Raw genomic sequence first — 14,624 nt, forward strand, 5'->3', positions numbered from 1 at the left:
GGCTCCGAGCAGAGAAGCAGTGGTTGTGAGTGATAGCTGTCTCCTGCGGAAGTAGTCCCCGATACATACAGTGGGGCAAAAACGTATTTAGTCAGCCACCAATTGTGCAAGTTCTCCCACTTAAAAAGACGAGTCCTGTAATTTTCATCATAGGTACACTTCAACTATGACAGACAAAATGAGAAAAAAAAATCCAGAAAATCACATTGTAGGAAAATAAGTATTTGGTCAATAACAAAAGTTTCTCAATACTTTGTTATATACCCTTTGTTGGCAATGACAGAGGTCAAACGTTTTCTGTAAGTCTTCACAAGGTATTCACACACTGTTGCTGGTATTTTGGCCCATTCCTCCATGCAGATCTCCTCTAGAGCAGTGATGTTTTGGGGCTGTTGCGGGGCAACACGGACTTTCAACTCCCTCCAAAGATTTTCTATGGGGTTGAGATCTGGAGAATGGCTAGGCCACTCCAGGACCTTGAAATGCTTCTTACGAAGCCACTCCTTCATTGCCCAGGCGGTGTGTTTGGGATCATTGTCATGCTGAAAGACCCAGCCACGTTTCATCTTCGATGCCCTTGCTGATGGTAGGTTTTCACTCAAAATCTCACGATACATGGCCCCATTAATTCTTTCCTTTACACGGATCAGTCATTCTGGTCCCTTTGCAGAAAAACAGCCCCAAAGCATGACGTTTCCACCACCATGCTTCACAGTAGGTATGGTGTTCTTTGGATGCAACTCAGCATTCTTTGTCCTCCAAACACGACAAGTTGAGTTTTTACCAAAAAGTTATATTTTGGTTTCATCTGACCATATGACATTCTCCCAATCTTCTTCTGGATCATCCAAATGCTCTCTAGCAAACTTCCGACGGGCCTGGACATGTACTGGCTTAAGCAAGGGGACATGTCTGGCACTGCAGCATTTGAGTTCCTGGCGGCGTAGTGTGTTACTGACGGTAGGCTTTGTTACTTTGGTCCCAGCTCTCTGCAGGTCATTCACTAGGTTCCCCGTGTGGTTCTAGGACTTTTGCACACCGTTCTTGTGATCATTTTGACCCCACGGGGTGAGACCTTGCATGGAGCCCCAGATCGAGGGAGATTATCAGTGGTCTTGTATGTCTTCTATTTCCTAATAATTGCTCCCACAGTTGATTTCTTCAAACCAAGTTGCTTACCTATTGCAGATTCAGTCTTCCCAGCCTGGTGCAGGTCTACAATTTTGTTTCTGGTGTCCTTTGACAGCTCTTTGGTCTAGGCTATAGTGGAGTTTGGAGTGTGACTGTTTGAGGTTGTGGACAGGTGTCTTTTATACTGATAACAAGTTCAAACAGGTGCCATTAATACAGGTAACGAGTGGAGAACAGAGGAGCCTCTTAAAGAAGAAGTTACAGGTCTGTGAGAGCCAGAAATCTTGCTTGTTTGTAGGTGACCAAATACTTATTTTCCACCATAATTTGCAAATAAATTCATTAAAAATCCTACAATGTGATTTTCCGGATTTTTTTTCTCCTTTTGTCTGTCATAGTTGAAGTGTACCAATGATGAAAATTACAGGCATCTCATCTTTTTAAGTGGGAGAACTTGCACAATTGGTGGCTGACTAAATACTTTTTTGCCCCACTGTACTTACACCACATTACACAGGACAAATATGGATTCAGAGTTATTTTTATACAAAAAAACATTTTTTTGCATTAACAACCTTTGTTGTTTTTATTCATGCATTATGGAACCATGGACTTAAAACAAGGTTGGATTTATGGTAATGCAGAATGGGTATGATGAACTTATCCTTTTTCTATTTAGGCAATATGGAACTTTGGACTATATGGATGTAATATCAGGTATCGATTTAGGGGAAAGCGAGGATGGGTAATGCATTTAATTTGAAGATTGTACATTAGAAATACCAAGGTACTTTGTTTGTTTAATATGATATGTCCTAATTGTAGAGGTCAGGTATATTATGACTTAAAAGCTGTTATATAGTGCGGCCCTTGTTTGCCGATGTGAATCGGAATGATTAGCTTTTAAGATAACATTTTATAAATATAAATACATGTATTATAGGGCTAGGATAAAGGATTATATAATTAAAAACCTGCATAGGTTCGCTATTAGAATAGGCCTACACAATCCTAAAATAATTGGTTGGGCCAGTACCCGAAAGGTTGCTAGATCGAATCTCTGAGCTAACAAGGTATAAATCTGCTGCTCCGCCCCTGAACAAGGCAGTTAACCCACTGTTCCTAGGCCATCATTGGAAATAAGAATTTGTTCTTAACTGACTTGCCTAGTTAAAGGTTAAATAAATAATAATTTAAAAAATAAACATTAAAAATATGATTCTCAATTAAAAAAATATATAAAACAGATGACACAAACAACTGGATTTGTTATCCCTTTCTTGCCCTGCCTCCAGTCCACTTACCGATATCTGAACAAGAGAGCCTCATCGAAATTGTAGCAAGCGGTTCTGTGAAAACGGAATGAAATCAGAAGCCACTGGATTAGGCTGCGCTCAGAGTATTAAATTGTGCTGCTAAGACACTGATGCCCTTCGCAACCACGTACCGATGTGAGAGTGGATTCTCGGCCTTCACTAGCATAAACTAAATAGACAGACAGACTGTGTGTGGAAAATTATTTAGGACTGAGACTCCAATACAACACAACATTGCAGAGTTATATGCATCCTTTGAAGCACACCCTTCTCATTAGGTTATTCACAATTTTTTGATGAACAAATAAGGTTTTATATGTAAGATGGTTAAATAAAGAGCAAAATTATTGATAAATATTATTTGCCACTTGCTATGAGCTGGGTTGTGACAAAAACCTCACATGCATTCTTATGATGAATAAATGTATCGTATCGTGTGTGGCAGGCTAAGAATTACGGGGAAAAAACAACATTTGAGAATGTGCTGACACTGGTACGCAGCTGGAGGTTGAATGTTTTAAGGGGTACGGGACTATAAACAATTTGGAAACCACTGCTCTAGGGCAGCAGTGTCTAGATGGAATTTGTATTCGTAGTCCTGACAACTGGACCTTTTATGGAACACCATTAATTTTGTTTTACTGAGATTTACTGTCAGGGCACAGGTTTGACAATCTGTGCAGAAGATCTAGGTGCTGCTGTAGACCCTCCTTGGTTGGGGACAGACGCACCAGATTATCAGCAAACAGTAGACATTTGACTGCAGCTGGGTGCTGCAGACTGTTCTCTAGTGCCCTCGCCAATTCGTTGATATATGTTGAAGAGGGTTGGTTTTCACCTGCATCCCTGTCTCACCCCCTCGGCCATTTGGAATGAAAGTTCTTTTGTGTGGCAATTTTAACCGCACACTTGTTGTTTGTGTACATAGATTTTGTACTGTGTTTTTCCCCCAACACCACTTTCTATCAATTTGTATAGCAGACCCTCATGCCAAATTGAGTCAAAAGATTTTAGAAATCAACAAAGCATGAGAAGACTGCCTTTGTTTTAGTTTTTGTTTGTCAATTAGGGTGTGCAGGGTGAATACGTGGTCTGTCATACGGTAATTTGCAAAAAAGCAAATTTGACATTTGCTCACTACATTGTTTCTGCTGAGGAAATGTCTGCTGTTTATGATAATGCAGAGGATTTTCCCAAGGTTGCTGCTGATGCATTTCTCCCGGTAGATATTGGGGTCGAATATGTCTCCACTTTTGTTGATTGGGGTGACCAGTCCTTGGTTCCAAATATTGGGGAAGATGCCAGAGCTGAGGATGATGTTAAATAGTTTAAGTATAGCCAATTGGTATTTGTGGTCTGTATATTTTATCATTTCATTTAGGATACCATCAACCCCACAGGCCTTTTGAGTTGGAGTGCTTTGTATTTTTTTCCTGTAGTTCATGCAATGCAATTAGAGAATCCAGTGGGATCTGGTAGTTTTTAATAGTTGATTCTAAGATTTGTATTTGATCATGTTCATGTTTTTGCTGTTTGTTCTTTGTTATAGAGCCAAAAATATTGGAAAAGTGGTTTACCCATAGATCTCCATTTTGGATAGATAATTCGTGTCGTTTGTCCAGGAAATTGTCAAGAAGGGATTGAATTTGTTGTTGCCGAATAGTTTGGTAGATTTCCACACTATTTTCCTTCCATTTATAACATTTTTTAATATTATCTACCCTCATGATTGAGCACAGCTCTGTTCAAGTTGAGTGTGATTTTGCTGTGATCTGATAGGGGTGTCAGTGGCCTGACTGAACACTCTGAGAGACTCTGGGTTGAGGTCAGTGATAAAGTAGTCTACTGTACTACTGCCAAGCGATGAGCTATAGGTGTACCTACCATAGGAGTCCCCTCAAAGCTTACCATTGACTATGTACATGCCCAGCTTCCGACAGAGCTGCAGGAGTTGTGACCCGTTTTTATTGGTTATGTTCTCGTAGTTGTGTCTTGGGGGGAATATGGAAGAGGGAATGCTGTCACCTCCATGTAGGTGTTTGTGTGTTGAGTTCCCTGAGCCTGGAAATTGTTGATCTCCCCGTCTCTTCACTGCTTTCCCCACACAGAGAATGAGAATGCAGGGTTCAGAAATATGTTGAAAGTGGTCGAGCCACGCTTCACTATTCCTTCCCGCACACATTTTGCCCAGACATAAATACCTGCTTTATACAAAAAACAAAATAACGACTTGAGAGCGAGTTGTCAGAAACGAAGTCTGTTGCTCGAACAACAGACAGTTGGACGTCTAGAGCTACCTAACTGTAAAGGCTCATTTCATTTCGGCTGAGTGGGAGATAAAAAGCGATGTCCTTCAAACATGTCCCCATGAGAGTAGCCACACCAGTGAATCCAATCTCTCGCCTCCTAGCAAAGATCAGGAATGTGGTATCCTTTCATAAAAGCACAACTGATGCACATGTTTTCAAGACAAAAACAGCAGATGGCGGAGCTGCCAAACCACAACCTAATCCAAGATGTCCCTACTACATTTACATTACATTTAAGTCATTTAGCAGACGCTCTTATCCAGAGCGACTTACAAATTGGTGCATTCACCTTATGACATCCAGTGGAACAACCACTTTACAATAGTGCATCTAAATATTTTAAGGGGGGGGGGGGTGAGAAGGATTACTTTATCCTATCCTAGGTATTCCTTAAAGAGGTGGGGTTTCAGGTGTCTCCGGAAGGTGGTGATTGACTCCGCTGTCCTGGCGTCGTGAGGGAGTTTGTTCCACCATTGGGGAGCCAGAGCAGCGAACAGTTTTGACTGAGCTGAGCGGGAACTGTACTTCCTCAGTGGTAGGGAGGCGAGCAGGCCAGAGGTGGATGAACGCAGTGCCCTTATTTGGGTGTGCAGTGCCCTACTAGATGGATTCAAGCGAGAGATACCTTGAGAGAAAGCCATGACATCATTTTCTGGAATGTTCCAAGCTGTTTAAAGGCACACTCAAATTAGTGTATGTAAACTTCTCACCCGCTGGAATTACAAGTGAAATATTCTGCCTGTAAATAATTTTGGGAAAAATGACTTGTGTCATGCACAAAGTAGATGTCCTAACCGACTTGCCAAAACTTTAGTTTGTTAACAAGAAATTTGTGGAGTGGTTGAAAAAACAAGTTTTAATGACTCCAACCTAAGTGTTTGTAACCTTCCGACTTCAACTGTACACACACTATCTAACTAAACTCAGCAAAAACAGAAATGTCCTTTAACTGTCAACTGCGTTTATTTTCAGCAAACTTAACACGTGTAAATATTTTTTTGAGCATAACAAGATTCAACAACAGACAAACTGAACAAGTTCCAATAGTACCCGCAAAACATCAGTCTCAACGTTAACAGTGAAGAGGTGACTCTGGGATATTGGCCTTCTAGGCAGAGTTGCAAAGAAAAATCCATATATCAGACTGGCCAATAAAAAGAAAAGATTAAGATGGGCAAAAGAACACAGACACTGGACAGAGGAACTCTGCCTAGGCGGCATCCAGGAATCGCCTCTTCACTGTTAACATGGAGACTGGTGTTTTGCGGGTACTATTTAATGAAACTGCCAGTTGAGGACTTGTGATCTGTTTCTCAAACTAGACACGCTAATATACTTGTCCTCTTGCTCAGTTGTGCCCCGGGGCCTCCCACTCTTTCTATTCTGGTTCAAGCCATTTTGCTCTGTTCTGTGAAGGGAGTAGTACAGAGCGTTGTACGAGATATTCAGATTCTTGGCAATTTCTCACATGGAATAGCCTTCATTTCTCAGAACAAGAATAGCCTGACGAGTTTCAGAAGAAAGTTCTTTGTTTCTGGACATTTTGAGCCTGTACTCAAACCCACAAATTCTGATGCTCCAGATACTCAACTAGTCTAAAGAAGGCCAGTTTTATGAATTATTTAATCACACAAGTTTTCAGCTGTGCTAACATAATTGCAAAAGGGTTATCTAATGATCAATTAGCCTTTTAAAATGATAAACTTGGATTAGCTAACACACCGTGCCATTGGAACACAGGAGTGACAGTTGCTGATAATGGGCTTCTGTAGATACTGCTTTTATTTTTTTATCTGCCGTTTCCAGCTACAATAGTCATTTCAACATTAACCATGTCTACACTGTATTTCTGATCAATTTGATGTTATTTTAAATGGACCAACATTTTTTTGCTGCTTTTCTTTCAAAAACAAGAACATTTCTAACTGACCCCAAACTTTTGCGAGGCTGTTATATACAGGAGGTACCGGTACAGAGTCAATGTGCGGGGGGGCACTGATTAGTCGAGGTGATTGGGGTAATAAAGTACATGTAAGTAGAGTTAAATTGACTATGCATAGATAATAAACAGAATGTAGCAGCAGCATAATAGAGGGGTCTGGGTAGCCCTTCGATTAGCTGTTCAGAAATCTTATGCCTTGGGGGAAGAAGCTGTTAAGAAGCCTTTTGGACCTAGACTTGGCGCTCCGGTACCACTTACCATGCGGTAGCAGAGAGAACAGTCTATGACTAGGGTGGCTGCGGCCTCTGATATCGCCTGATATAGAGGTCCTGGATGGAGGGAAGCTTGGCCCCAGTGATGTACTGGGCCGTACGTACTACCCTCTGTAGTGACTTGCAGTCGGAGGCCAAGGATTTGCGATACCAGGAAGTGATGCAACCAGTCAGGATAGATAGAAATAAACTCAGCAAAAAAAGAAACGTACGTTTTTCAGGACCCTGTCTTTCAAAGATAATTTGTAAAAATCCAAATAACTTCACAGATCTTCATTGTAAAGGGTTTAAGCACCGTTTCCCATGCTTGTTCAATGAACCATAATTAATGAACATGCACCTGAGGAATGGTCATTAAAATACTAACATCTTACAGACAGTAGGCAATTAACCTTTTTGGGATAGGGGGCAGCATTTTCACTTTTGGATGAATAGCGTGCCCAGAGCGAATTTCTTCCTACTCTGTCCCAGATGCTAATATATGCATATTATTATTAGTATTTGATAGAAGACACTGAAGTTTCTAAAACTGTTTGAATGATGTGTGTGAGTATAACAGAACTCATATGGGAGGCGAAAACCTGAGAAAATCCAACCAGTAAGTGGGATATCGGTGGTTTGTAGTTTTCAAAGCTTTGCCTACCGAGTACACATTGAGATATGGATAAAGTTGCACTTCCTACAGCTTCCATTAGATGCCAACCATCTTTAGAAACTGGTTTGAGGATTCTACTATAAAGGAGGGGCACATGGGAGCTCTCGGTCTCATAACGCGCGCTCCCGACAGAGTTACCTCTCGTTCCAGTGCTTTTCTGAAGACAAAGGAATTCTCCGGTTGGAACATTGATGTTTTATGTTAAAAACATCCTAAAGATTGATTCCATACATCGTTTGACATGTTTCTAAAGGTCTGTAACAGAACTTTGCGAGTTTGTGTCTGGATAGGGGCCTAAGCCTCAAAGATGGATTACTGGGCTGAACACGCTAACAACAAGTGGCTATTTGGACATGATGGAACTTTATGGAACAAATCAGTAATTTATTGTCGAACTGGGATTCCTGGGAGTGCCTTCTGATGATCATCAAAGGTAAGTGAATATTTATGGTGTTGTTTCTAACTGTTGATTCCAAAATGGCGGATATTCCTATGGCTGTTTTGGGTTCTGAGCGCCGTTCTCAGATCATGCTTTTTCCGTAAAGTTTTTTTGAAATCTGACAGTGGTTGCATTAAGGAGAAGTCTATCTTTCATTATGTGAATAACACTTGTATCTTTTATCAATGTTTATGAATATTTCTGCAAAATCCCCGGATGTTTTGGAATCAAAACATTACTGCACGTGAGGCGCCAATATAAACAGATTTTTGGATCTAAATATGCACATTATCGAACAAAACATACATGTATTGTGTAACGTGATGTCCTATGAGTGTCATCTGATGAAGATCATTAAAGGTTAGTGATTAATTTTATCTCTATTTCTGCTTTTTGTGACTCCTATCTTTGGCTGGAAAAATGGCTGTGTATTTTTTTCGACTTGGCTATGACCTAACAATCATATGTTTTGCTTTAGCTGTAAAGCATTTTTGAAATCGGACACGACGGGTAGATTAAAAATATGTTTATTTTTCATTTGCTGTATTGGACTTGTTAATGTGTGAAAGTTACATATTTCTAATAAATATTTTTGAATTTTGCGAGCTGCCTTTTCAGCGGAATCTTGTCGAGGCCTGCGCTAAGAAAGGTTAAGGTCACAGTTATGAAAATGTGGACACTAAAGAGGCCTTTCTACTGACTCTGAAAAACACCAAAATAAAGATGCCCAGGGTCCCTGCTCATCCACGTGAATGTGCCTAAGGCATGCTGCAAGGAGGCATGAGGTACAGGATGGACACAACAACTGCCGAGTTACACCAGGAACGCACAATCCCTCCATCAGCGCTCAGACTGTTCGCAATAGGCTGACAAGAGTCTGGACTGAAGGCTTGTAGGCCGGTTGTAAGGCAGGTCCTCAGCAGGCAACAACGCCGCCTATGGGCACAAACACACCATCGCTGGACCAGACAGGACTGGCAAAAAGTGCTCTTCACCGACCGGTCGCAGTTTTGTCTCACCAGGGGTGATTGTAAGTGTTAATAAATGTTTTCACTTGCACAGCTAAGTCAAAGGGTCATAAAATGTGTCAAAATGGTCGCAGTCCAGAGCCCTGCAATGACTGAAATCTGGGCAAGCACTATGACAAGGTGGACTGTGAAAGCAATTTGTGACAACTGCTGACGTGAAAAGGACTTTATAAATGCATTTGATTAATTGATATTATTTGAGAGGTATGTGGGGGATGGAACTTTTTGGGGGGGCGTGGCTCTGACCTGGTGGAGCGAACCATGCGGGCCAGCAGGGTCCTCTTCTCCTCCAGGGTGAACTGCATGACGCCGGGCTTCTCAAACTTTTCCCGGATCCACTGGCACTGGTCTAGGTCATTGATGAACATGAACTCAACCCCGATGTGCTGGCAGTAGGCCATCTGAAAAAAATGGGACAGCGTGTCTTGTCACTGACCATGAAAATGAGCCTGAATGTACACTTTTCACTCGTTCAAGACAAACGATTGGCAAGAACCCAACTTCTTTGAGAGACAGACCGGTGTGTGCGGTTTATTTTGGATACCTCCAGGCGGCGGATTATCTCCCTCAAGGGCAAGGCAGTCTCAGTGCCCCCAATAAAGGTGGTGGTAGGCAGGCGGAACACTTTGTCCAAATCCGACTCGTCCAGTCCATAAAAGCCTGTTCAGCACGCAGGGGCAGCAGACCATCCAGAAGGGCAGTGTGGCAGGAGGGAGGGGGTGGCGGGGGTTGAGGGGGGCAGATGCGGGGACAGTTAGCACAGAGGAGAAAACAAAGCAAACAGAAACATAGGGGAAAGAATGTAGGCCACAAAGACATTCCCCATGAAAGAAAACAAAACAACAAAACAAGCAGAGACATTAGGATGTAGGGAGAAAAAGGAGCACAATGGATGAAAACACAGGAATATGCCATATGGTCGATGGCACCATAACAGCAACATTGAGGCAATGCAGCAAAATCAAATGTGGTGCAGCATCACAGGCAAACAAACAGGACAACGGTGGAGGCATGCAACATGAATGGATACACCGTGGATAGGAAAAGTAAATGAAGGGGTGGGACATGAGCAGAGGGGAGCAGTGGGTAAAAACAAGCACCGTATATTTGTGGGGTCCAAAAAAAGAAAGAAAAAAAAACAAACAAGAAAATATCATTAGTGTCATTGAAGCAAGAGTACTATTATCAATCTGATAAATGTTATCTATTCTAAAGTGGAATTATCAAGCAAACTGCCCTTCCTGAACTAAAAGAGGTGGCAGACAGATGAGTCATTGTGATCTTAACACAGATGTAAACAGTCACTATTCTGGTATTTACAAGGTATAGCAGAATGTACATGACTTAGGAAAAATATAATTTAAATGATCAATGTTCTTCTACACTTTAAGATCCAGTGAATCACGTAGGCCTTTATGTGTCCTGAAAATAGTGGTAACTGTCATTTACATTTACAAAGCTAATTTCAAAATGGTGTTTCCGGTGATGAGTCTGAGCCCATGTCTATATGGTTTCAGTGCTTCTCTGGTATATGGCCATGATTTCTGTTGATTTGCATTGAAAGCATATTAAAGAGAGGGTATGGAGTGGGTGATAGCATCTAAAATACGCAGATTGTCAATGAAGTAATGGAAGGCTACCCCAGTTTTAGGTCAGCAGATATCCACTTTAGGTTGTTCTTCAAAGATATGCTAATATCTTGCTACCCTGGATTAGCACCTTCTCTACAAAACGTACAGACACTGAAAATCTGTTATTAAAACACTCACCAGGCAAACAATAGCTGGTAGGGGAAACATGAATGTGTTAAAACTCTAACCAACAATGCAAGCGTGGGGGGAAAACACACCTAACCAGCCACACACACACACGTCAATGTCTGCTTAAAATGAACAATTTAGATTTACCCATATTTTTATGGGGACTAGATTCTCCAGGAGTTAAAAGCCAATTAAAGAGATCTTTTGAGGCAGTCAAGAAAGCATGAGATGTCATGAGCGGAATTTGTAGTGTGGCAGCTATGTGCCAGGAGGATAACTATAATTCAATTGATTGTTGTTTTATGGTAGAGGTGACTCTTCGTTAGTTAACCTGTTACTCCTACCCCCTACTTTTTCGAACATTCTGTCAAAAATCACGCAACATTTCAGCGCCCTGCTACTCATGCCAGGAATATAGTATATGCATATGATTAATATGTGTGGATAGAAAACACTCAGACGTTTATAAAACTGGTTAAATCACGGCTGTGACTATAACAGAACGTGCGTTTCATCGAAAAGTGCAGGAAAATCTGATCACTGAAAATGGAAAAATATATCCATGCGCCACGTCAACCGATTGATAAAGGTGATCCACATTAAATGGGGCCGAGGTTGCAATACCTACAGCTTCCACACGATGTCAACAGTCTTGTCATTTGCCTAGGCTTTGTTTCTTCGTCAAACGAAGAAGAGACAGCCCATTTCTTCAGGTCTCCGACCGGATATTTTGGTTGAGATTTACCCGGACGTTATTTCCAGACGTACAGCTATAGAATATACATCGCCTCGTGATCAATTTGATCGCTTATTAACGTTTACTAATACCTAAAGTTGCATTACAAAAGTATTTCTAAGTGTTTTGTGAAAGTTTATCGTCGACTTTTTTAATTAAAAAAAATGACGTTACGTTATAAAACGCTATTTTTTTCGTTGATCACACAGTCTTCGTAGATCGATATCTAGGCTATATATGGACCGATTTAATCGGAATCGGACATCTAGGAGTGCCAACAAAGAAGATGGTCAAAGGTAATGAATGTTTTATATTTTATTTGTGCGTTTTGTGTAGCGCCGACTATGCTAATTATTTTGTTTACGTCCCCTGCGGGTCTTTTGGGGTGTTACATGCTATCAGATAATAGCTTCTCATGCTTTTGCCGAAAAGCATTTTAAAAATCTGACTTGTTGGATTCACAACGTGTGTAGGTTTAATTCAATACCCTGCATGTGTATTTTAATGAACGTTTGAGTTTTAACGAGTGCTATTAGCATTTAGCGTAGCGCATTTGCATTTCCAGATGTCTAGATGGGACGTCTGCGTGTCAGGTAGGAGCAAGAGGTTAAAATGCTGGTGCCAAAAAAAGGTAGTGAAATAGAAGTCAGGGCAATCTAAGATAAACAGAGACACTTCATCTGATTTGATTACCTCAAAAAAAAACAAGAGAAAAGCAACAATGTTGCAATCCCAAAATTAACAACTATGGAGTAGGCTAGTCGAAGAGTCAATGGCAAAGGAAATGGATGTGTGAGTATTGGTAATACAGGAAATGAGAGTTTAATAAATGTTAATAGCTCCAGCTAGAAAAGGTTGGCAGTAATAGGGATTATATTAAATAGAATAGAGAAGAGCTCAAAGAAAAGAGAAATAAAAAATGTGTGTGTGTGTGTTTGTTCATGTGTGTTACTGAAAGCGTGTGTGTCAACGATGGAGACTTGAGTGATAGAGTATCCACGCAAAGAAGAATAAGTTGAATGACAGAACAAGGCTTCAAATGACTGGACATGAGTCAGGAAAAACTATGGGTATCCTAGAACGCTGAGACATCAGAAAAAAACAGCAATTAGCTGACCTGACAAGTAGAACTAGAGTTTCTCCAAGGACATGGAGAGCAGCTTCTTGCAGACTCTGCACACTCACTAGCAAATTCACTTCCAACACCAACACTGCCAGCCCACAAGGCAACAATATGGCTGTTCCTAAATGCCTCCTAAACGCCACAGACAGCAGCACACTGCAATGAATACACACTCCCTCTCTACATAGTGGAGAGACGTGGCTCCCCTATGACCAGGTCATTGCCATCACCAGCCTGACGGCACACGCCATCTAAATACATTGTGTGTCATGGGGGTTCCATGGAAGCCATCGCCTTGCAAGAGTCTAGACCCAAGAATCATGCAGGAGTGCAAAAGCATCAGAGGTGCACTCAGATGTGGGTGATGATTTTATCGTCGCAGGGTGGCTGGTATCCTAGCGGTTAAGAGCGTTGGGCCAGTAACCAAAAGGACGCTGGTTCATTTCCCAGAGCCCACTAGCTGAAAAATGCCCTTGAGCAAGGCACTTAACCCTAATTACTCCTGTAAGTCACTCTGGATAAGAGTATCTGCTAAATTAATGAGATGTAAATATTCAAAACATTGAGGCAGAATCCTGCTTTTCTTCAGTATGTCATCTTACACCAAGCACAAGAAGTAAAGTACAAGAGCTTTAGTGTACATTTCCAAAAACAAAGCATCAACAGCATTTGGATGCATGTTATGAGTAAGGAGTTGATTATACATAGAAACAAAAATATAAAAGGTAACATGTAAAGTGTTGGTCCCATGTTTCATGAGCTGATATGGAATAATCACAGACATTGTCCATACGCACAAAAAGCCTATTTCACTCAAATGTTGTGAACCAATCTGTTTACATCCCCGTTAGTGAGCGTTTCTCTTTTGCCAAGATAATCCATCCACCTGACAGGTGTGGCATACCAAGAAGCTGATTAAACAGCATGATCATTACACAGGTGCAACTAGTGATGGGTACCAATATAGACCACTTTAAAATGTGCAGTTTTGTCACACAACACAATGCCACAGATGTCCCAAGCTGAGGGAATGTGCAATTGGCATGCTAAATGCAGGAATGTCCACCAGAGCTGTTGCGAGAATTTAATGTTAATTTCTCTACCATGTGCTGCCTCCAATGTTGTTTTGGCAGTACGTCCAACTGGTGTCCACATACTTTTGTTAATGTATTGTAAATATACATTACACAATCTACATGATCCAAAGTATGTGGACACCTGCTCGTCTGACATCTCATTCCAAAATCATGGGCATTAATATGCAGTTGGCCCCCCCTTTGCTGCTATAACAGCCTCCACTCTTCTGAGAAGGCTTTCCACTCGATGTTAGAACATTGCTACGGGAACTTGCTTCCATTCAGCCACAAGAGCATTAGTGAGGTCAGGCACTGATGTTGGGCGATTAGAACTGGCTCACAGTCTGCAACTAATCCCAAAGGCGTTGATGTCAGGGATCTGCCCAGGCCAGCCAAGCTCTTCCACACTGGTCTTGACAAAACATTTCAGTATGGACCTCGCTATGTGCACAGTCATGCAGAAACAGGAAAGAGCCTAATATATACACACACATGGTCAAAGGTTTTATAACACCTACTCATTCAAGGGTTTTTCTTTATTTTTATTAATTTCGACAATGTACAATAATAGCGGAGACAACAAAACTATGAAGTAACACACATGGAATCATGTAGTAACCAACATTTTTTTAAACAAATCTAAATATATTTTATATTTGAGATTCTTGAAATAGCCACTCCTTTGCAAACTCTTGGCATTCTCTCAACCAGCTTCACCTGGAATGCTTTTCAAACAGTCTTGAAGGAGTTCCCACATATGCTGAGCAATTGTTGGCTGCTTTTCCTTCACACTGCGGTCCAAATTATCCCAAACATCTCAATTTCGTTGAGGCCAGG

At 41.2% G+C, this 14,624-nt stretch overlaps 1 protein-coding gene across 3 annotated transcripts in view; it reads right to left on the minus strand.

The window, feature by feature from the left end:
- The window catches only part of ogdha (oxoglutarate dehydrogenase a), a 74,549-nt gene that overhangs the window by 19,499 nt on the left and 40,426 nt on the right, over positions 1–14,624 (minus strand). For all 3 annotated transcript variants that reach the window (XM_046346551.1, XM_046346550.1, XM_046346552.1), the window contains 2 exons: positions 9,637–9,752; positions 9,339–9,493 (listed from right to left, as the gene is read on the minus strand). In XM_046346551.1, the coding sequence (XP_046202507.1) occupies positions 9,339–9,493; positions 9,637–9,752 (271 nt within the window). The remainder of the gene's footprint in view (positions 1–9,338; positions 9,494–9,636; positions 9,753–14,624) is intronic.

The sequence above is a fragment of the Oncorhynchus gorbuscha genome, linkage group LG04, assembly GCF_021184085.1.
Source record: "Oncorhynchus gorbuscha isolate QuinsamMale2020 ecotype Even-year linkage group LG04, OgorEven_v1.0, whole genome shotgun sequence".
Taxonomy (NCBI): Eukaryota; Metazoa; Chordata; class Actinopteri; order Salmoniformes; family Salmonidae; genus Oncorhynchus; species Oncorhynchus gorbuscha.